The 24,249-nt window shown below is 40.0% G+C and overlaps 1 protein-coding gene across 1 annotated transcript in view; it reads left to right on the top strand.

Moving 5' to 3' along the window:
• Positions 1 to 22,559, top strand: part of LIX1 (limb and CNS expressed 1) — a 40,114-nt gene extending 17,555 nt beyond the window's left edge. The window contains exons 3-6 of the mRNA XM_077816334.1: positions 9,795 to 9,935; positions 15,602 to 15,697; positions 20,308 to 20,385; positions 22,275 to 22,559. Of these exons, the coding sequence (XP_077672460.1) occupies positions 9,795 to 9,935; positions 15,602 to 15,697; positions 20,308 to 20,385; positions 22,275 to 22,559 (600 nt within the window). The remainder of the gene's footprint in view (positions 1 to 9,794; positions 9,936 to 15,601; positions 15,698 to 20,307; positions 20,386 to 22,274) is intronic.
• Positions 22,560 to 24,249: the final 1,690 nt, after the last annotated feature.

Raw genomic sequence — 24,249 nt, 5'->3', positions numbered from 1 at the left:
ACAAAACATTTGATTATGTAATTTTAATGCTGTGACTATGCATGTAACATCCATTATATGCCAGCAATATTTCTACAGCCAGTCATGAATGTCTGCTTTGATGCCAGCTAACTGCAGTGATGGAATGTGAGAGAAAGAATATTAGGCTGGATACTCTGGGTAATCCCTCTACTCTCTTTAAGTAGTCCCACAAGGACTTTAGTAGATTGGTTCCATTCATCCTTTAGGTAAGGGTATTAGGAATGAGCAGATGGGTATAATTGCCAACTGCTCATCAGAGACAAGCATTGAAATTCCACTAGAAAGGTTTAATAATGAACTACCTGTATCTTACCCAATAGATATCCATGCTTTCAATCTACAGACTTCTTTAAATGTACTAAGTTCATGATTTTTATTATTTTATAGCACCCCCCAAGAAGCACTAGGCACCATAGTCCAAATAAATTATAGAGTCTCTGCTCTAACTAAATTAGTTTTAAACAGTGATCTGTTCTGAGTCTTTGCTCAGAATTCAGAATTAAATGCTATGGGATACAGTTCTGACACTTGCATTTCTCTTGCATTTATTTTAAGTCCCATTGTCTAATACATATGAAGGCTATGTTTGAAGGAGTTTCTTTATACCATTTTTATTCTGGGCACTCAATACCAACAACCACATACCATGACCAACTCTGAAAACTGTGAAGTAATTTCCATTTACCAAAAGGGCACCAACATAAGGCCCAGTTGATCAGCTGCTGGCTCCCCTTTTGCTGAACTTAGTCATCAAGCCACTCATGGTTTTTAGCAGGTCTTCTTGCTTTTAATACCCAGGAGAACTTTGCTGAATATTTTAACTTTAAAAACACATTGAAAGGAGTTGTGATCCAAGCTTAGCTTTCATTTTAACAAGGAACAGTAATGAATTAATTGTGTGATTTTGATTAATGAACTTTTAGCTTGTTTGTGGGGGGGCCGGGTAAAAGCTTCCTTGAGCAGAATTTAAAATGACAGTGTGTGTTTAATTGGCATTTCTATATTGCTCATCACCAAAATATGCAAGCACATGTATTGTATATTTCCAGAATGAGTATTACTAGAATATAAAAGTGTGTTTTGACAATAACAGTGGTATCAAACTTGAGCTGAAATGTAGAATTAAAATTGCTCAATTTTAATTCGTAAAAATCAAATGCACCAAAAGAGAGAAATCTTTCCTCCTCCTCTCACATCAAAAATGTTTCTAAGCCAAAAATCTAGTTATCTTCCATGCTCGCTCACTATGCAGCATTTTTATCCCTGGTTTCAGTTATTTTTGCAATCCTATCGTTCACCAGATAACCTGGGAAGCAGTAAAGTCTACCCCTCTTGCTGTGTCTTGTTTCTCCAACTGGAAATAATTCTATTATTCTATATTTTAGATCATTATAGCTAAAACTTGTGACTGGGGGGCTGGGGAGGAAAGGGAGACCATTGATGTTGGGCAGGCTAGCAGCATCTCACACATCCCTTGTTAACGTAACTGTCCTTTGGCCTCCCATAAGGAATATCTCATCTTGCTTTATTTTCCAGTCCGTCACCCTGAAAAGATAGCCTTGATCATCTAAATTGATAAAAAAAATATTGCTAGAGCTAAAGGCGCAAACTGCTGTGCAGTGGAGCTGGAACAATTTTTACAGTGTGGGGTGCTGAAGGCAGAAACCATATATTTGGGTTGTTGTTACTACTGCAAGCCCGGCAGCACCCCTAGTTCCAGCACCCTTCGGCACCAGGCAGTGGGAAGGAAGATGAAAAAAACCTAAAGATCCTGGTTTCCACCTCCAAATGCTTTTTACATAAAATGAGTCATTCAAATTTGGAAGTTTCCCAAAGAATCATGTCACCAAGGCTGGCTTTGTGCATAGTGGGGAGATAATGGGGGACATGAGTCTGTTAAAATAACAAGGGAGGCTAGGAGGAGACAATAAGTTGTTTCATAAGTCTGCCCAAAAAAGCTAAGGTGGGCTGTGCTTGCTAAAATTATCAGGTTTTTCTTGGACTGGGCTGGCAGCTGCCACAAGAGAAACTCTCTCCCTGCATTCCCTGTAAGCACCACTAGGTTCATGGGGGAGGAGGGGAAAGGCACGCCCTAGTTCTGCCCCCTCCACCTCACTTTCCAGCCTCTTCAGGTGCACAACGAGGAGATTAGATAGGAGGAAGCTGCTGCTTCACTGGGCAGGAGTCTACCTCAGTCATTGCCGAGTCGGCTTAAGGTAACCCAGGGTCCTAGACACATCATGACATGGGATCTCCATGACTTCACCTCTATGACCTTGTACTCATGCTATTGTCTTCCCCCTTCATTTAGTGACACTGGTAGGGGTTTATCCAGTTCCTCCCAAAGAGGCCAGGTTAGCAGCCTAAGTCCCACTTCTTCCCTCCAGGAGAGGCAGCAGTCCCCCCTCTTTCTGGAGGAACAGGAATGGGTAAGCAGGGTGCAGCTGTCCCAAGTGGAACAGCTTCAATCAGAGCAATTGAGAGAGAATATCCCATAGCCTAGTGCATTGGGTACCCTCCGGAGAGGTGGGGAGACCTATGTTCAAATCCTTTTCCATAGTGGGCAGAGGGGGAAATTGAACCTAGGTCTCCCCTGTTCCAAGTGAGTGCCCTAACCACTGGGTTAAAGGCTACAGGGAAACTGCCAACACTTATTCCATGCCCCCCCTCTTGTTTTGTGAATTTAAAAAATCAATTTGTGCTTGAACAAATCACATTGTTTGATCCTAAACTGTTTTTTTTTCAATTTGCCTAAATTTGTCACTAGTTTTTGATTGTTAGACATTAAATGAAATAAAAGTTTTCAAACTTGCCTGTGAACCAAAAAAATCAGTTGTTTGTCCAGTTCTACCAACAAGCCTCCTCAACAGCCTGCGGGCAAGCTAATGTCTTCACAACACAGATATTTCCATCAGTCAGAGGCGACCTGCCCACCCCAAAAGCCATTCCTGCAACCTACACCCGCCACCAGAGGTGATCCACTCTCTACTCAATCAATCATTCCAGAGCCAGAGGCTGCAGGACAACCTTCCTGCCTCAACTACAGTTGAAGTAAAGGAACCTCTGCCAGGTAGGGAAGTCACTAGAGTAGCCTCTGTAAGGTCCTGGGTAGTTGGAAGCATTCTGGGTTGAGAGGTGTAGAGTAAGGAGGTATAGATAGAATTGAGAAGGACAGAATTGTTCCATTGTGGAGGGGTGGAAGTGTATTAGTTTGCTAGACATGGGGGTGGAGTTTGGGGAAAGTATTGGGTTTGACAGAATTTTATATTTTTGGAGGGAAGAGCCTTTTACTTAGGAAAAGTCACATGTATTGCAGACAGTTGGAACCTTTTTGAGGGATCCACTTGTTAGACTGTTGGCAGCACAACACTGAAAATCTTTGCAGTGAGTGAAAGTGCCTGGTAATCAGATTTTTGGTTTTGGTGTGAGGTGGGATGAAGAGAGTCACCCCTCCAATAGTCGGATGAGCTCTGAAAGATGGAGTCCAAGTCCCATGAGGCAATTCATATTAATGATCTTTACTTTTATCCCCAGCCCAGTTTTACTATAAAATCTGGGGATTAAAATAAAGACAGGCAAAAATATCTGAGGATGGAAAAAGGCAGAGGCTTATGGGAAAATTGCGTGCCTCCTAACAGTCGAGTATGTGCTTTTGGGAAGTTACCTAAGGCTACAATGAAGATGTAGATGAAAACCATATGTTTATGTACATCAGGTGATGAATCTCGATGTCCAGTGAATTAAGATACTCCTTTCTCACAAGAAAGTGGGTTTATAAAACTAAGTTATTCCTAAGAGAGAAATAAGTAAAGGATGACTTTACTGTGTATATGGCAAATGGCTTGCCTGAATATCATTATAGGGTTTTTTTAGTTATGAAATAATACCTATTTTAAATATTCTATACTTCTTCCTTGCAAAGTTTGAAGAGGCTTTAGTTTTTATTGAGTGTTTTAAAGTATTGTACATTTCTAATGAGGTTATTTTAATGTCAGATATTTCTATCTGGAGACATTAAAATCACAAAGAACAGTGAGAGCCTTTTAATCAAACATCTAGCATATTGTACAATGTAATGTTAATTTTTTTAGGGGATGTTAGGTAGTGTAACTCTCTAAACAGAAACATGAAGATGGAGAGAAGTCCATGATATTCTAAAGTCATGTACAGACTAATTCGCAATTTTTAAATACCAGCCCAATGAATCAAAAGATGCTGGTTATTTTAATAAAAGGCAGGATATCTACTTCCACCCACCCACCCCCCGTAAACTTTGGCTTGTTTTTTGTCTGTTGAGCAGAGTGAATAGAAGGAGCTTTGCCTCAAAATAGAACAGTAGAATGCAAGGGGGTAAAGTGTAGAATAAGGATTGAATAGGAATTCAAGACAGTTCCATAAGAATCCCTCACCCCTACAGCTTACAAGCTTTTCTAGGGTTTTCTTTCAAATAGGCGGCTGAATGCATAATAATGAAAGCTTCCGTTTTCTTATAGACCTGTGTGAAAAGTTTCTTGCTCAAGAAATTGCTTGGGTCAATTTTGGTTGAGCATTTTTATATCGGAGGGTAAAAATATCAGCTTTAACAATAAACCAAGTTCTCAAACCTTATTCAGTGTAGGGAAGGAAAAATACTCTCACTTTACACATTAAGAACAAGTCTGTAGAATTTTCCAGCTACTGTGTTTGTCTCTTGTGTCTTTGTTAAAATAACCAGGTGGTTGCAAAAATCGCACTGACATTGCATTTATGATTTTTCAGACCGTAAGGGTCAGTGAAATTCATCTGAAAGTTCTGCAGATGAAAAACTGTAACCTAAACTATATAAAGGAACAGCAGTTTGAATGTTTCAGGGGAACTGCTACATGAGCTTCTCTCTCCATGTAAGTGATTGCAGTACTAGTGAAAGGTGCTGAGTTCAGCCCATAAAACTGAAGTCCTGAGTCTATCCCAGTAACAGCCTGCACAGTAGAGTTCCTTTTCAATGTTTTCATTCTTTTCTATCTGAGGACAGTACTGGACAATTGCTCTGCCCAGATAGGATTCTATTCTTTTTCATGTGTATGTGAGGTGCTACCACAGTATTATTAGTGCTGTGGCATCGTTAGAAGATGGATGACACTCACCTCACCATCTCTATTTCATCAGACCTGGAATTACTTTCCCCCAAGGCTTTTTAAGATTTGAGTCTTGGGGGGAGAGCTAGCTGGCTGAAACTTGGTGAGACAGAAGGGATGTGAAGCAATAGCTACAGGAAATAACTGTGCGCTTACTTATTTGCCCACCTTTTGTTGCTCAGGTTTGCTGGCTGGGGCGAAGGGATCTTGTTAGATCCTTACCTGTTTGGGAATATCCAGACAGCAGCCCCGACGAGTCCTTTCCTCATCAGTGCTTGGAAACAAAATTGCCACATTTGAACATTCTTTTTTTTTTCTTCTTTCAATTTTATGGGTGAACTCCCTGAGTTTAATATGGAGGGTGAGGGTTGATCAGGTCTCAGGCCTACACCTATGAGATACAAACTTTGGCATAGTTGCCCCTTTCTTATCCAGATTTTGATTATAATGTACTTAGTTTTGGGGCAACACTTGAAAACTGCATAGAAGCTTAGCTGGATCAGAAAGCAGATGCTTCCTTACTTAGCAGTACTTTGGGTGGGGAACATATTACATATGTGCTCCAGAAACTGTAGTTTTCTCATCATTTGCTTCCAGGTGTGATGAAAGGAATTGATTCTGATCTATGAAGCCCTTTATGTTTTGAGCCTGTTGTGATTTAGAGATTGTTTCTCTTCTCATGTTTAATCTGGCATTTGAGATCAACTAAGGATGCTTAAGCATATGTTCACCTGAGGTGGGTTAGTCCTCCTGTCAGCTCTGGAACTTACTCTCTTGCCCCTAGTGATCCCACAGAACCAAATTGGTTGACTTTTAGGCCACATTGCAAATTTTATTTCTTTTTCCAAGCTGCTTTCCAGACTCAAATTAACTAATATGCACTTGAACAGGGCCCCCATCTCAAACCTAATTGATACTTCAGTGTCACGTAGGTTTGGCCCAGCCACCTCTCCATCATGACAGGGGGACAGCTGGGCCAAATTTGAGTGATAGACATTAGGACCAGGTGCATGGTATCACAGTGCCACTTAGGGGTGGCATGGCCACCTCTCCATCATGAGGAGTTATTTGAGTGAATGGTGTTACAACTTGGCTCGGTGGCCGTGAGGTGAGAGATGTTGGGGGCAGCTTTAGAGTGAATTGTGGGTGGGTTGAGACTGGGGGCAGGATGTTTGAGGGTGAGTGGTAGGTGACCATACATCCTGTTTTGGCCAGGACCATCCCTTTTTTAAGCCCTGTCCTGGCTGTCCCCACTTTTTTTGGCAAAACTGGGCATGTATCCCACTTGCGCTTGCCAACGAATCATCAGTTGGCATGAGCAAACAGTACAAATGCCCAATTTTGGCAAAAAAAGTGGGGTGCGACCCCTAGTGGGGCACAGCGGAACATGTGGGTGGGCCGTGACGTCAGCCCCACATGGGGGCAGGAAGGTCTCGAGCATGTGGCTCGGGCTGGCCCCACATGTGCCTGGGGGGTGAGGAGCTCAGGCCAAAGGGGGTGAATGGCATGGATCATCCCCAGAAAGGGGGGGCAAGTGGCTTGGCCCGGCCCTGCATGGAAGGGGCTTTGGCTGACCCTGCATGGGAGCGGGGAAGTTTGGGTGAGCCCCAGGTAGTGTCCTGTTTTCCCTTTGGGGAAATATGTCACCCGAGTGAGTGAGGAACAGTGTGGGCTGTGACTGGTTGGGCTGAGGTGATAGGGACTGCAGTGAGTGGGCTGGACATGGGAGCTGCGTCCCTCCTCAGCCAACCAGCTACATTGTTTAAGACGTCATATCCAAAGCTGCTATAACTGCTGGTTACTAGCTTTCAATATGCGTAAAGTTATATCACTGTAGACCTCCTACCATCTCTCTTCCCTACCCCCATCCACTGCAAGGGAGTATAAAGATGGAGCTCAGTCATGGGACCAATCACCAATAAAAAAGGGTGAATGCTCCCTTAATATTCACTGTTCCGCTATAACTTAAGCCCTGATAATTCAAGACTTCTTTGTAACATTTGAGTCAAACAGCCCATGCCGAAAACTTTTGCCCTCTGAGAAACTAAATTAAAATTTTGCCCTTTTACTCCCCAGCTCAAATGAGTTCTAATCAGTTTCATTCTCGAGAGACTGAAAACATTTAAATTAAAGAAAAAATTGTAGAGGGAAAGTCATATGTCACAGTTTACAATTATAATATATTTTGCTTTTATATCCCCTGTTACATTTAGAAAATGTTAAGGATTGTTCTACTCTTCCAGACTGGTAGATCTCTTGATCTCTAAAGGCTTACCATTTTCTTATAAATGTATGCATCTTCTTTGATCTGCTACTTTGCTGGCCTTACTTAAAAACTAAGTTTCTTTTATCTGTCATTTTCACTGGGTTTCAGCTTCACAAAGATGGTTTACATCTAAATTATTTGGATTGGTTTTTATTATAAAGTTTATTATTAAAAACATACAAGTCTGAGTTTTGTTCTCTGAATTTTAGAAAGCAGAGATACTTACATGCAACCTACAAGAGAATATTTAAAACTAATGAAGGAAAACCATAGAGTAGTAAAATGTGTTGATCTAGACAACTCTAAATGGATACAAAAGGTGCATGGAATTGCTCACAGAAGGGTCAAGTATTTTACATATCATGAGTAGCTGTGGGGTTAGGCTTCTTGAGGCATGTTCAAAATATTAAATTTAGTGAGTAAAAATTAAGCTATAAAAGGGGAATTAAAATGATTTTCCTTTTAGAAAACTCATTCTTTAAACAGATGGGCTAAGAATGGAACGTTTGTAAAAAGAAAGCAAAATGGTTTTCTTTGGCTCTAAACATTAAGTTTAATCACTTGAAAAGATAAGCTTTTGAAACATCACAAGTACTTGTTTTTGGTGAATATACCTGCATTTTCCTTGCTTATAGAGAGGACAGAAAAAATCATCTTGTTCATAGGTGCCCAAGTCTCCCACTGGTAAAAGAGCACATCTGTACCAAGGGGTTCATCCACAGCCAATTAAAGTAAATGGAAAGACTGCCACTGACTTCAGTGGGCTTTGGATCAGGCTTTAAATAACTCAGGATCTGAGGAAAGCTGATGGAAGAATCATTTAAATGTGTGTGTTGCTGTAAATGGGCAATCGCTAAAGAGTAGCTAGTGGGTCATATGCAGGGTAAAAAATGAAGGTGTCTAATTCCTGACATCATATCTAAAAATTATCACCTTCTATCCACGTTGCCTGTATGAGATGCACTTCAGCAGAACTCCCAGTATGTGATAAATGAATAAACTGAAGAGGTTCCTTCTGTATTAATTTCTGTTTACAATGTTCTGTTGGTGGGATAGCAAGCACGGTGCTTGAAAGTGCTAATAAGATTTTCTCACACTATGATTAGAATAGAGGAAATTAATATGAGCTTGGATTTTTAAAGGTGTCTAATGAAGGGAAAGTCAATGGAAGTGGGAGCCTTGCTCTCAGGCTCCTTTGAAAAACTGCATCCATAGAATGTTTGGATAATACTGATTAGCAGAGCTGGTCAAAAAATGGGAAAACAATTTCACCAAGAAATTCAGGGTCTTTTCTCATGTCTTTGTTTAAATTGGCTCTATTTTTCATGAATGTCTCTGTTAATTTTTACCCATGTTTCTATTTTTTTGAAAGTTTTTATTTTTTATTTACCAGAAACTTGGTTTTCAGTAAAAATAGGTTTCAGAGTAACAGCCTTGTTAGTCTGTATTCGCAAAAAGAAAAGGAGTACTTGTGGCACCTTAGAGACTAACCAATTTATTTGAGCATGAGCTTTCGTGAGCTACAGCTCACTCATCGGGTGCATACCGTGGAAACTGCAGCAGACTTTATATATACACAGAGAATATGAAACAATACCTCCTCCCACCCCACTGTCCTGCTGGTAATAGCTTATCTAAAGTGATCATCAGGTTGGGCCATTTCCAGCACAAATCCAGGTTTTCTCACCCTCCACCCCCACACACACATTGTGTAAAGTGTTGTCACTTTGGATGGGCTATCACCAGCAGGAGAGTGAATTTGTGTGGGGGGGTGGAGGGTGAGAAAACCTGGATTTGTGCTGGAAATGGCCCAACCTGATGATCACTTTAGATAAACTATTACCAGCAGGACAGTGGGGTGGGAGGAGGTATTGTTTCATATTCTCTGTGTATATATAAAGTCTGCTGCAGTTTCCGCGGTATGCATCCGATGAAGTGAGCTGTAGCTCACGAAAGCTCATGCTCAAATAAATTGGTTAGTCTCTAAGGTGCCACAAGTACTCCTTTTCTTTTAGTGAAAATAGGGTTTGCAGTCAATGAAAAAATGTATAGACTTCAAAAATTATTTCAATAAAAATTCAGTAAAAATATCACAGAAGTTTGCAAAAATTAGAAATTTTTGATAATGTTGACAATTTAGTAAGTTTAGTAAGTAAGTAAAAAGTTTCATTTTGGAGAAAAGGCAATTTTTCAGTGAAAAATATTTTTGTGTGAGAAGTCAGCCAGCTTTACTGATAAAAGCACGTTGGCCAATGTTTGTGTAGAAATATAATTTTCATTTGGGCTTTGAAAGGACTTTCTGTTGTATTAATAAAGACAAAAATAGGCCTAAGGTGAACTAGAGTAGTTTTCCTGAGGTCTGTAACTCGCTCTGTATTAATGTGCAATTTCAGTGCTGCTTAAGCAGAGCAGAGGCAAGACGAGATGCTGCAAAAGTGGCTCTGATCAACTCTCTGTTCAATGAATTGCCCTGTCGCAAGATCACAAAGGAATTCATTATGGAAAGTGTTCAAGAAGCTGTTTCCTCAACCAGTGTAAGTACCAAACTATGTTTCTTGAGTTGTTGTCAGCAATGTTGATATAAAATTGTAGCTAATTGAGGAAACTACTTCAATGGAATTAATATTAGATCCTACATAACTCTGTCTTCATTGATAATCTGTTAACTCTTTAGTAAACACTTAAAAATCAGATACAGGCTCTGGAACGCAGGGAGTTTAATTTGCTTATGTAATCTGTAGGGGACTGTAGTTCCAGATCCTTAATTTATTTCAATGTATCTCTATTTCAGTGGTTTATTCCTTAACATTATAGTTACTCTGGTAGGGAAATGAGTGAGGGAAGGAACCTTTGACATTAAATACCAAAACTGAATCAACCACAATAGAGGGAAAAGACCCCCGACATCTGCATTGCTGTCCATTGTGCAGGACATCAAGTGAAAATCAACTGTGTGCTGTTAAGTTAAAGTTTGGAATAAAAAACCTAATCTGATAACCAAAGACTAAATGTCTTTCAAGGTGGTTATTATTTAATATTTATTTAATTGTACTGCCCTGGAGGCCCCAGTCTAGATCAGGGCCCAGTTGTGCTAAGCACTGCACAAACACAGAGGGGAGACATGGATCCTGCCCCAGAGAGCTCATATTCTAAGAGCAAGCAGACAGATATTTAGGTGATATCACTGCGGCTCTGCTGCTGCACATCAATGGAGGTGTGCTGATGTATGGTAACTGAGGATCTGGCCCAAGGTCTGTATTTTCCTTCTTCCCAAGTGTGTGTGTGTGTGGGGGGATGTTATAGTTTCATTTTTAATTATCTAATGTAAAGTATGAAAATTGGGAATATTTTTATGTTGTGCACTGTTTTCAGCTATCATTTTCTACCAGCCAGAGATGGGTGCATTTCAATATTGGGTGAAGTTTAACAAATGTCTAACACATATTATATACATAGCTTATATGAATGATTCATATATATAGCTAAATATAAAATATTATAAGCTGATATAAATAAAACCCATCTACATTTATATAAGGCTGATATAAATGTAAAATTAGTTTATACCTGGAAAATGTCCATGGAACAAGTAACGGATGAGCTAAGCTTCAGTATCCCCTCCCACACTATTGAGTTAATGGAAGTTGACTGTTCTCAGCACCTTCAAGGAGTGAGTCCTAATAGTTGTAATGAATACTTTAGATATTTTGAAACAGTGTTTGAGGACCATCTTGCACTGTCCTCTCAATTAATGGAAAGTGTATGGCTAAATTTCCTGCATTGCTTTGAAAAGATCAACCAAATCTGTTTTTTTTTTCGTAAATTACCATACGTAAGTAAACATGAGCGGGAAAACATAATTCCTTTGTAAACTTTCCTAAATAGTTTCAAGGAACAATTTCTCTCGATACCCATGCTAACTCCCATTAACTCTGGCCTATCACTTCTACTTGTCCCCGACTGACATCACTAGGGTCTGGGTTTTTCCAACTATTGTCATGGTAAAGATTGGCCAAACAGACTTTGGGGTTATAATTAAAAAACAAAACAAACAAACAAGACTCAATTTCTAGTTCAGCATTGTGTCTAAAATCAATGTAGGATGTAGCAATTTTTTTTAAATGAAAGTGCAGGCTCACTGATAGGCTTATGTCCTGGATTGACGAAGGGTTCGTTGAATTCTTCCCATCTTTTCAGAAGAAGCTTCTGATAACAAATGTGGAGTGGATTTAAAATAGTTTAGAAACACTGTTAACAGCTTCTAGTGAGGCACATTAGTTTTCCCCTTTTCAGCTGAAAATCTCATTCTCCTTTACGGGATGGACCGGGAAAAGGGAAGAGGAGTTGCTATAATTTAGGTGAACTGATAGAGCAATGTAAGGAGGCCTGGCCTATATCTGGTCTGTGGATGAAAGGAGAGCTTTCTTTCCCAGTATGTTGACTCTCATACACTTTGGAGGAACAAAAATCCATGTCAGTTTGGAAAAATGGGGCATGATTTATTTATACATGAAATTTAAAGAGAGGTTCAATTTAAGGTAATTCATCATTTTTTATGGAAATTTTGAAGGTAAAAGGGTATACACTTTGCAGACTTCAGGGTGGATTTCCTCAGGGATATTTAAAAGCCAGCATAAATATTTCAGCTGCAGTGTGTTAATGTTACAGCATTCAAAAGCTATACATTTGCTGACATTTCAGTTAGAGGAACTACCTTGTGTAGGGATCGGTTCAACTCTGCACAGCTGCCACTGAACACCTAGAGTTATGAGAGGGAATTTATCAAAAGTAGTTCACTCAGATGCTCCTTTTTTAGGTTTCCAAAAAGAAAAAAATAAACAAATTCAAATTTATGGGGAATTTATCCACTTCCTTTCCTAGCTACTTCATGCTACTCCAGGGGTCCATTGAAAAAGTATTTGCTTAATTATGACTCGTGTCACTATAGGTCCATCAATATGCCCTCATTATCATAGAGATAGTATATGGGACTCCAGGTCTGAACAGTCAGCACATAGGTACCAGGGTGATAAGTCTTTCATAAATGCCTGCAGGTAGACTGGACTAATTTAACTGACATTTTTGGTGGATCATCTCAAATAAGTAAACCTTGATGAATGGGCAGCAGTCCTACAGAGCCAGGAAAAGACTGGGGACAGGAGGTAGTTTCATATCAACAGATCACTGAGACAGTGAAGAGCGAGCGGGTAGAGGGCAAGAGGCATCAACATGAAACACTATGTATTTCTGAACTACCACTGACTCTCAGATTAATTCAGAAGTGATTTGGAGAGTTAACTCCTATTTTTTTATTTATTGGAAATTTCCATTCCAATCAAAAGCCAAGCCCCATCTCAAAATTCCAGTAAGTCACTGAGGGCCCTTTGAAGCCAGTCCAAGTAACACATCCATTGCCAAGGGCAGAAAGTGGCCACTCAGCTGCCTGAACAGGAGGGGGAAGCAAAGGGGGACATTTGATGAGGGTGTGGTGGGTTGCACTTTCTTCTTCGAGTGCCCACTGATGTCCAGGAGCAGTGTCGCCATTTTCTTCAGCTCCCAGTGCCCCTGCAGGCTACAAGTCGGCCTCAGTGGCTCTTCTCTGGCTTGGCCTTCTGGCCAGGTCACATAATCCGACCACCTCCTGGGGTACAAAGAACGCAAATAAAAATAATTTCTTGGCATTCAGGATCAACTGCAGTTAAAATGGAATGGGCTTAATTTCCTTTCTGCAATTAATCCAGCAGGGTTCCTCCCACATGCCTGCCCTTGACTGTGGTGTGTCAGTATGGGCCACTCATGACAATGCCCTTCCTGTGTCGCAAACTCCATGAGCTATGTAAGGCTGGCCAGTCTTATAGTCTTCCAGACATGCTTCCAGGGTGTTGAGATGGGGTGGGGGAAGAGGCCAAGTGATGATGTCACTTTCCCTCTTTTATACTTTCTTCCAGCTGCTAGAAAGATCCTTGCTGTGAGGTGAGGTCAGTCAGCCGCCATTGGTGAAGCAGTCTCCATTGCGTATGTCTCTTCTCTAAGGAGCTTCTGGGATAATAGATTATTTTCTTGATGAGTCATTAACACCGTCTGGGCCCTCCTTTGTTGCAACTGAAAGGCTGGCTGTGGGCATTCCCAACCTCACAACATCTTTCAGTAGCACGTAGAGCAATACTTCCTAACTTCACAAACAATCCAACAGGCTATTAATGTTCAACAGATCAAGACTTTTAAAATGATACCTCACAAGGCATACTTCATACAAAATATATCATAATCCTATCACAGTGGTGAATATGGGGGTTATAAGGTGCTATTTTGAAGTACAGAGTGTCACACATAGATACATCTGTTTCTATTGGCCTGAATCTGTAAGAATGGATAGGGGCAGCAGCTGTGATAACAGGTGGTTTGGTTGTGGGGAGTGTGATCAAGCTAGTCACGGGCTAGCCCTGAAGCTGGTTTCCAGTGTGATTAAAATGATACAATGAATGGTTCCCAAAGATAAAAGACCTGAGATTTTGCTGACAGGTCATGGGCTTATCTGATAGGATGAAACCTTGTGACTCTCACAGGCTCATGTCCCCTCTCCCCTTGTGAATCTTTTGTCCCCTTTACAGGAGGGAGGGAGAAGGACTCAAAGCAAGTTGAGTCCCAGAGGTAGGCTCAGGGGAACCTACCCTGAGTTATGGGTTATTTGGTAACCACTGCACTAGAATGCCAGGTATAAAGGAATATGGAGGATGGGTGGGTAATGCCCCTCCCCTGTGCAATAAAAGTTGCAGCCTACCACTTAAAATTCATCTATCCTCACTTTGCCATCATGTCCAGATCAATCAGATGTGCTTCATCTTTTTGGCTGAATATGGGGCATCAGAAGCTACTAAGCACATCCCCTGTGTGATGGATGGGGAAATCTCCACCTGTGGACAGCTCTGAATAATAAATGAGACATGGACCTAAGGTTGAGTGTGGGACTTGTAATCTCATCACATAAAACAAACATGCTACAGAAACAAACACCAGGACCTATACTGGTAGGCAGCAGACTCAAACAAGAGATCAGCTTCCTGTGAAGAATATTGGAGCATTGGTCAAACACATAAGGAAGCCCACATCCTGAAAAGTCCCATGCTTACGGACAAATCAGTAATGAAAAATGGATTTTGGAATATGAGAACCATGTAGGAAACTACTAAAACTGCTCAGATAATTAAATAAATTGATAGATAGCATCTTGATGTCCTTGAAATCAGTGAGTGTAGTTGGACAGGTCTGAACAAAATGCACTTTAAGAAAAATAAATAAGACTATCATCTACTCTGGGAATGTAGATGGTAGGCATAACACGGGAGTAGGAATTCTAAAGTTGAATGAAGCTAAGCAGGCACTGACTGAGTGGGAATCAGTCAATGAATGTTCTGAAATGGTCAAATATATGACCTTCATCTCTTTCGGGGAGATACTGGAAGTCCCAAATTAGCCCTTTCTCCCATCACACACTTATTTTCATGAGTGGCAGGTTTTTTGGTGAGGGGGGGGGGGCCCGAGACTCAGCATCCTACTACTCAACCCCTCCAGTGTGCTCTCTTTTAATCTGGAGCCGGTCACAGGGCTTCTACCCAAAATCAAGCCTATTTTGTGTAGGAATGGCTCCCAGACATGTCACTAGAAGTATGATTGGAACTACAAAAGGGCGTGGGGTCTGTGGATGAGCACAGCTCAGCACATCAAACAAACACCTAAGCTTCTGGATGCTAATACAAACACAAGCCTTTAGAGGTTCAATCATCTCTAGTTAGTCTTTTTTCCCCCCTGTATCCCCACTCCAAGTGATGATATGATAGTTGGAGTCCTCATTCAGCATCACTCCAGGAAGACTGGCAAATCTCCTAAGGATGCACAAGGTTTCCTGTTAGGAAGATCAATATTTAACTAGAAATAAACTAAAATAAACTAGAAATAAACTGTCACAGCACTTTCAGAATTCCCACATGGTGCTGGAAAGGGTTGGCATCACAAAGGATCATGTCAATGTAGCTGTGATTCACTGATCTGCACTTCCAAATGGTTTATCAGGAAAGGGAAGGAGGGGCATGACAGATGGTTCAAGTTTTCAGCACTGGAATTTTTTTCATAAATTATTAAAACTTAGAATATGTATAACCAAACATCCCAGTACTAATCTCTTTCTTGTTTCCTTCCCAAGGGTACTTTAAGTGATGCGGATGACCCAAGCACAAGTATCGGGGCCTATCATTATATGTTGGAGTCAAACATGGGGAAAACTATGTTAGAATTTCAGGTACAAGAATATAAAATTGTGCTTCCTGATTTATTCACTTTTGAATAGTTAAGTCTGAAGACAGTGTGTTGGGTAGGCTGGCTGATGTCAAGAGGGAACTGTCAGACCCTCTGTCCACCTGGCCCGTTGCCTTGTTCTCTGCTTTCTCTGTTTTGGAGCAGCATCTCTTCAGGCTTGGTTATTTGTTTTTCTTCATGGAAATGCTGTATGTCTTTACTTCATCCAGCTCATGGTACCTAAAAAAGGAAGGTGTTATGTCTTCTGTAAAGACGCATAGAGCAGCTGAACCTGAAAAAGAGCTTTGATCAGAAAGAATTATGGTTGCTGTAGAATGAAGTGGACGTAGTAAAGTACGAATCTCTCCAAGCAGGAAACAGCTGTATAGACCACCTCAAACTATGATGATCTTTAATAGGGTGTGATGTACCTTGGTAACAACTGGATATCACAGATCTTGGTTGTTACCAAGGTACATCACACCCTATTAAAGATCATCAGGTTGGATTGATAAATATCTTAAACATAAAAGGCCCACTTCTTCCTCTTGACATTAGTACTTGGTGGTAGACTCACATGACTTGACACATGTTAAAATAGGCTTCACAAAATACCACTACATAGGGAACATGCAATAATCATGCACTAACTAACAGGACTTCACCACTTAACAGGTTTATCCAGCATTAAACTTAATATTTGATTGTTGTTTGAATATATGTTGGGAAAATACTTTTTTAAAAGCTCAACTCATTTGTAAGTCTTTGTGTGTCAAATAAAAGTAGTTGCATTTCAGATGAGGGCTCAGGACTGCATGGCTACAATGGGGAAAGTTAAATTAATATCACACTTCTAATTTGAGTGACTAAAAGCCATAAAACAAATACCAATTATCATACAATGGCAACATCATGTGATCATGGCTATTCTAGAAGTGGCCCACCTCTCTTCTTCCCTGCTCCTCGGCTGCCAACCTCCTTCCATCCAGATCTTTGGTGTGTGCATCTTCTGATTTCCCTGTTCATATCCTCCATAGTGCTATATTCATATTCAGCACTTGATAAATGCTGACCGAAATTATCCAGCTGAATTTTTTTTAAAAATGACTTTGTTCTAGTCCCTAATTAAAAGTGGCAGTTGTCTTAATCTGCATTATTGGAGAATATACCATGGGAACTAACCAAAAATCTGATAGGCCTCTGCAATAATCAGCCTTTCAATTAACAGTAATGTTCTCTATTTGCACATATGCACTCTTATACTGATTAGCTATATCCTAAAGACAATGCAAGTGTTCTACTGCTTTATCACTTACAGGGAAGTCTGAAGTCCAGCACTGCACATTAAATTTGATTTTACCATGAATAGCTAAATGCTGTGTAAAGTAATGTATACAGGGAAGAATATTCCTGTTTTAATGCCTGGTAATTGGGGGGAATGGTGATTATGTCTTGTACTTTGTCAGCTAGTCTTTTCAAGGTTATAATTCAGTCAGAGCGATGTTGCCCCTGATTTGTGCCTGCGAGCATTTAATATATTGTAGAACTAATACAATCTCCAGGTAGGTGTGTTTGTTTATATCATTCTAAATAGCCAAGACATATTTAAAAACCTCATCCCATAAACATGTTTCTTTCATAGAGTTCTCTAAACTGGGATGAGGTTTTTAAATATGACCCACCTATTTTTCAAATTCTCATTGAATGAGGTATTTGCTTCTGAAGAAAAATAGACTAAGGTGTGCATGTGAATCACAAAGTGACTATAATTTAGGTTTGGGATTTTTTTTTAAATGACAATGTTTATGAATTGAGACTAGCTCAAGCACTCCTCCTGTGAACATTCAGATTTGTCTAACTGGGGCAAGCAAATACATACACAATGTAAAGATCAGAATCAAATTAGTGGACAGAGGAAATGGCTATGCAAATGAGGTGGCACAATCTCACTATTACTGAGAGATGTGAATTTTGAACTAGATTATTTTGAGCAGCCCAAGCAGGTTGGCTGAGCTGTACTCTGCTGATAGTAAACTTCAGATTTGGGTTGATGGATGAGCGAAGGATACCAATTCAAATTTAAAAAAAAATCAAGAGAAATGGAATGATTTAGTGCATGTATTAAGATCAACAATTGAGAAAAGAGGGTTCAGATGGGATGAACTGACTTTTCAAAGGTATTGACAGTCCTTTTGCAATAACAATGTGAATATCTACAGGGATTCAGAATCTGTAAAGGCTCAGTTCTTCTGAATTCCCATTTGTATTTTCTCCCTCTCTTTTAGTACTTATAGAAGGTTATCAACAATTCTTTAAATAAAAATCTTAATATTTGCTTTTTAACAACAAACATGTAATAATATCACATAACAGATTATTGTAAAGTATCATTATAAATACCTACAGCTTTCACAAATTTCTCTTCAGTTATGCACGTGAGAAAACATGCAGTGCTTTTAGCTAACACTTGTGTTTACAAATGTCCCTTTTTCCTTAAAACTATCTATCTCTTTGCAAGGCTTTTAAAAACCTCCCTTTTTGCATTTTAGCTTTTCTCATACTTTTAGTTGCAGTTCTCTCTCATTTCCAAGGAGTTGGTGCTATTTACCGGCCTCTGGTTTACGGTTTGAGGCCACATACTACATCCTCTCTAGCAAAGGAGGGTTTTGGGTCTAGTACTAGAGGCGTGGTTAGGCCCTTTTCAAATTATTCATGTGAGAAAAAATATTGGGGTGTTTTTGGTTAACATTTAAATTTTAACATGTCTTTTTAAAAGATCCTTGATTTCCCTTTTAACAGGTCTCGTCACAAATTTTTAAACCTCACTCTCTTCCTTTTATATTTTGCCCTTTTTCTTGCATTTAGCTGTGTTTCTTCATTATTTTTTTTAAGGGGTGGGGATACTCATTAGGCCCTGGTTTAGGGGTCCTGCCCTATCCATCAAATCCTTTTGGTTTTCCTCACTAGGTAAGGTGGGCCTTCCCATGAGGGGTCAGGAGTTGGATAGGATTAGGACATATCCTTGAAGGGCAAAGGTTTAGGTCATAACATTTCTGGTACATAGTCATTTCCAGTACATCATTTCCTGTGACATCGAAGTAAAGCTGGACTCCCAGTTAAGGCAGGATTTTCAGTGACATCTTTATCTCATCCATCAATCTAAATCTAATGTTTACTATGGGCAGGGCACTAGTGATGTGCACTCAAAGCCAATAAAAAGTGCTGTGTCTTCTCTCATGATAAACACGTCTGAGTGTTTGCTAAATATGTTCCAGGCACCAGTACAGATCGATCTTGCAGAAGTCCCTTGCATGCACCCTGGAGCTAACTCTCTCTGAGGCCTTTAGTGGATCATTTAACATGCCTGCTAACTTTCTCCATCTGTAAAACTGAGGTAATAAAATTAGTAGTAAAACATGCTCTCTAATGCACAAATCTAAAAGAAATAGCTGACCTTATGTTTTTGGGAAAAGTTTACAAAACAAAGTTTTTTAAATTAATGAATCTAATTTAGCAGCTTTGTAAAAGAAACAGTATTTAGAAGTAAAATTCTCTGCGCTTTGCATGGAATGTGGGAAGCTAAGAGAGGCTATTTTTCTCATTAGTACTCCAAATGTAGTAAATACTGAGACAATGACTCAAATTGAGTGCAAATGTACACAGTGTAGCTTTTGCCCTGATAAAGCATGTAAGCCAAGCTGCAATTTTAAATCCATTTATTTTTACTGGTGTAATATCTATTCTTGTTTCACTATAAAAAATTGGTAATTTACAAAGTTTCCATTTCATTTTACCCTAATAATCAGTGATAATTTGATTGGGGAAGGCATCTGTTTAAAAACTGGTGTCCCTCAACAGAAGTTTATTAGAGACCATTATTAGATTTGGACGTGATGATCTACTTTTGCCTATACCAGAAAATGTATCATTGCTAGTTATGTAGCTATTTATATGTGAAGGTAACCCTGTTGAATTCAAAGAACTTTCAGATTACTGATATGTGTCTTATAGTGCTGATACAATACTGCTTCAGTTTGGTGTAAGGGAAGGGGTTAGGTTAATTTCACATGCTGAACAAAATTTGGTTTTATGTGGTGCCTGCATACTAGAAGTATCTCAGTGCAAAGAAAATTATTAAATTTCTTGCCATGCAGTCACTATCTAGAAAAACAAAGATATTCTACTGTGCTTTCAACAATAGTTCACACATGCTGTCGATTTTAAGGGGCTGGTACTTCAAGATACTGGGTGCTTCTTGTGGGGCGCTGAGTGCCCTCAAACCTGTGACTAAAGGCGAGAGTTGCTGAGGCCACAACTCCTAACAAAGATGCTCAACACGTGGCAGAATCAAGCCTAAAACCTATACTTTGAGAGTGGGAATACTGTCCAGCACACAGGGGTTATTGCCTGTTTTCTTTGAAAAGGGCCATGGAATGTCTAGCTTCCAGCTGCATGTCCATATGCCTTTCATTAATGCCTTACACCCTTTAATGTGATTAGGGTCAATTTTGTTTCTTTAAAATAGTGTAGATTTAGTGTCATACTTGTCTTAAAAGAGCAAAAGTGCCACTTTTGAAGATTTCCATCAGTATTCAATGTGCTTTCATTCCGCAGGAGCTGATGATCGTCTTTCAGTTGCTGCATTGGAATGGAAGCCTTAAAGCCCTACGTGAAACAAAGTGCTCCCGTCAGGTAAGATATTACAATTAGCTCCCACTTTGTGACTGGTTTATATAACCAGGAACCGAGATCAAGGGATTCAGAGAATCAAAAACAAATTTGTGCAGAGGTGACAGTTGGAAGAAATTGCTTTTCTAAATCATCTCTTGTGATGACCAAGCAACAGTCTATTTTGATATAACTAAGGTAAAAGAAAACAAAGCTAGGCATAACTATTAGCCTCCTTTGTTTTAATTCTTCTTCTTCTTCTTCAATTATTTAAAGTTTGCACTTACCCATTTTAAGTCCAAAAGTATAATTTATATGGATGCTCCATTTACATTTGGTCCCCAAGTACATACTGTAACATCTATAAATAAAAATATTTTCATGGCTTTTAATTTTTTTATTAAAAATGTTTTTTAACAAAACACTTTCTCCTGCAGTGCCTGAAATCCAAACCCTGCAGCACCAAGAAAGTGAAACTGACTCTAAACAAAACTGGCCCTTGAAAAGTAAAGTTCTTGAACAGAGTTCTGCCCCTGGCATTTATCTGTTGCCATTCGTTGTCTAGTTACCAATTGACAAAGATGGAAAATAAATAAGCAGGAAAATTTACTGAAATAAACTATAGGCTAAACTTCTTATTCTCATCTCATGTTTTTGTGAAAATACATGGAAGTATATCAGGTTGAATGCTTACATCTTAAAGATAATGCATGCACCCTATAGAGTATGTTGTCCAAAGGGGAAAAAAATCACTTTCAGGCATCTGTTAAAAAAGTTGCTTTTCAAAAGCGTACTTGCAAATATTAACTGGGCTATGAAGAACCTTAAAAGTGTTGGTACACAAATATACTTTCTTCTTACCAACATTCCTTCCAGACTCACAGATGACTGAGGGCAGGTCTACACTACGGGGCTAAGTCTACCTAAGTGACGCAACTCTAGCTACATTATTCACGTTATTCACCTTAGGTCGACTTATTCCAGCGTCTGCACTGCGCTGGGTCAACGGGTCTCCCATTGAGTTACCTTATGCTTCTCGTTCCAGTAGAGTCGATGGGAGATCAATGGGAGATCAATTTAGCGGGTCTTCACTAGACCTGCTAAATCGGCCCTTGGTGGATCAAACGCTGCGCGTTGATCCCCCAGATAGTGAAGACAAGCCCCGAGGTGTTCTAATTTCCTCTTCTAAAAATATTATGCTTATTCAATGTTATGCACGGTTAAACAGTTGCTGTGTGTCATCCCACATGGGGCTGGATTTTAGTGGTGGTTGATGCGATCTTGGTGCAGAGTCTGTATGTCTGTTTCAGACCCTGTTCTGAAAAGAGCATTCACAAGAACAGAGCCTTCTCTGTGTGTAGGTCATTACACACATAGGCACCAATCCTACCAATATTTATTTATGTGTTTAGCTTTTCACATACACACTCACTCTCTCTCGCTCCCCCTCCCCCCCCCCCCACACTCAACCTGGGAGGGTGTGGGGGAGGCAGTAAGAAGTAAGTGCCCATAGCATACACATAAATCTTTGCAGGATTGAGACCTGTAAGAGTCTTCATAGTGAATGATGTAATATAATTTAAAATGGTATATTGGTCGCACAAGAATTCCTTCAAAATCTGAATGGCATGTTAACAATATAAGGATTGTTTTAAAAAATTCACGAGTATATTAAATGTTCTAATTTAAAATTAAGATTAGGGTGTTACATTTTTCATCATTAGATTTATGATCACATTAGCTTCTTTTAGCTAGTTGTGTTTGAAAGATACAAATTTGCTGATATACTCTGGAATATCATATTGGCTAAAATTTCAGAACAGAAGCTAGGAAGTTCTGCTAGAACCTGTTTGACTAAAAGGAGAATCTCTTTGTTAATAACTTATTTCTGTTGCGAATTTCTTGGGTAATAGGAAGTAATTTCCTATTATTCCCAGTATTCCTTAGATGAAAGGATGAGAAGTCATATGGCCCTGGACTGGATTATGAAGGAGCAAGAATCTCCAGGAATTATTTCCCAAGAGCTACAAGTGGCCTTGAGAGAGCTGGAGGAAGCCAGGAAAGCTGGACAAGAATTGCGGTTTCACAAAGAAAAGAAGGAAATACTGAGTTTAGCACTAAGCCAGATCTACAGCGACCAAGTAACCTCATCCTCAAATGATGATCAAATGGACCTGGCCTTAAGTGGCTATCACTAGCACAGCCCTGCTGCCCTGAAGTAGGATTATAACACTGAACTCCAACATACAGCCATTTGCCATTTTGTATATTCACTCGAGGAGTTGAAGTAGTCACATTTTTGAAAGAAAATATTTTTCAGCTTCAGCTCATCACAAAAACACAATCCTCTGGTCTATTAAGTGATAGCTTTAATATACCATTCATATAACCTGAATGGAAAATTGCTGCAAAAAACTTTAGTGCATATTAGTGATGGACTATGTTGATCAGTACAAAGTCTTCCTCACCAAGAGAGCTTAGTACAGAGATGAGGAAAATATTTGGTCACAGGGTTCATACAGACCTAATAAAAAAAAAAAAAAAAGCTAGAGATCACTAGTACCAGGTGATGTGAAGGACTGTAGTTTATGCATAGGGGCCTATTATGCCCACAGACTTTCTTCTACACTGTTCTGGTTTCCTATTGACAATGCAAGCAAATAGTATGGCTGAAGTCCATGTAGTTTATTTTCTCACTGTTACTGTAGCAAGATTCTTCCAACAGCACAAACTGTAAAACAGCTTTTCTGCAAAAGCCTCACTGCATTTACAACTGCAAACCAGTACAGGACTTTTGACCTTTTATGTCTAAACCCAAGCCAGTTTGGGTACCAGAGCAGTGAAGCCATGGCAACACAGGCTTCAGCTCATGCTACCTGAGTAGGGTTCTGGATGGGCTTGTACAGCCTGTGCTGAAGCCCACGCTGTTGCAGCTTCAATGCTCTGGTACCGGAACTAGCTAGGTTAAAGCTAGCCGAGATACATCTCTCTGTGCTGCAATCATACCCTGGGATTGCAGTAGAGCTAGACTTTGGGGTCTTACATTTTACACTTTTATTATTGCAAAAATGCAAGCAAATAAAAGCCAACTAAAATTAGAGTGGATTGACTTACTTATACTATGTAAAATGTAGTGTGAATAACTGATTGTCAGGTGTTAGCATATTATAAATACCCATAGCTTATTTTGTAATAAAGGTGGTGGGGGGGGATTGAGATCTGCAACTAACATTTAACCACCAAGGGCCACATCGGGAAATAGAAATTTTATGGCAGGCCATGAATGCTCACAAAATTGGGGTTGGGGGTGTGGGCTCTGGGTATGAGAGGCTTGGGGTGCAGGTGGGTGCTCTGGGCTGGGATTGAGGGGTTTGGAGAGCGGGAGGGGGATCAGGGCTGGGGCGTTGGGAGAGGTTCAGGGGGTGCAGGCTCTGAGCAGCGCTTACCTCAAGTGGTTCCCGGAAGCAGTGGCATGTCCATTCTCTGGCTCCTATACAGAGGTGCTGCCAGGCAGTTCTGCACGCTGCCCCATCCGCAGGCACCGCCCCTGCAGCTCTCATTGGAGCATGTAGGAGCCAGAGCAGGGCTATGCTGTGGCTTCCGGGAGCCACATGGTGTGGGCCCAGCTGGAGAGCTACAGCAGGACCGAGCTGTGTGGTGTGGCTTGTGGACCGTAGTTTCCCTGCCCTGACCAAGAACCTGATTCTATAGTTCTTTCTCAAATAAAATCATCTGACTGGAAGTTCTTTTTCAATTAATTGAATTGACTTAAATTAGCATTTTTCTTGTGTAAGTAGGGCAGGTCCAATGTAGTACTCAGTGTTATGAAAATATGGCCATTAATACTTTTAAATGTCATGTATTTCAAAGTAGAGAAATGAATACTTT

This window comes from Eretmochelys imbricata, chromosome 5 (genome assembly GCF_965152235.1).
Source record: "Eretmochelys imbricata isolate rEreImb1 chromosome 5, rEreImb1.hap1, whole genome shotgun sequence".
Lineage (NCBI taxonomy): Eukaryota > Metazoa > Chordata > Testudines > Cheloniidae > Eretmochelys > Eretmochelys imbricata.
Note: the sequence above shows the minus strand (reverse complement) of the source record. Positions and strands in the feature narration are given on the sequence as shown.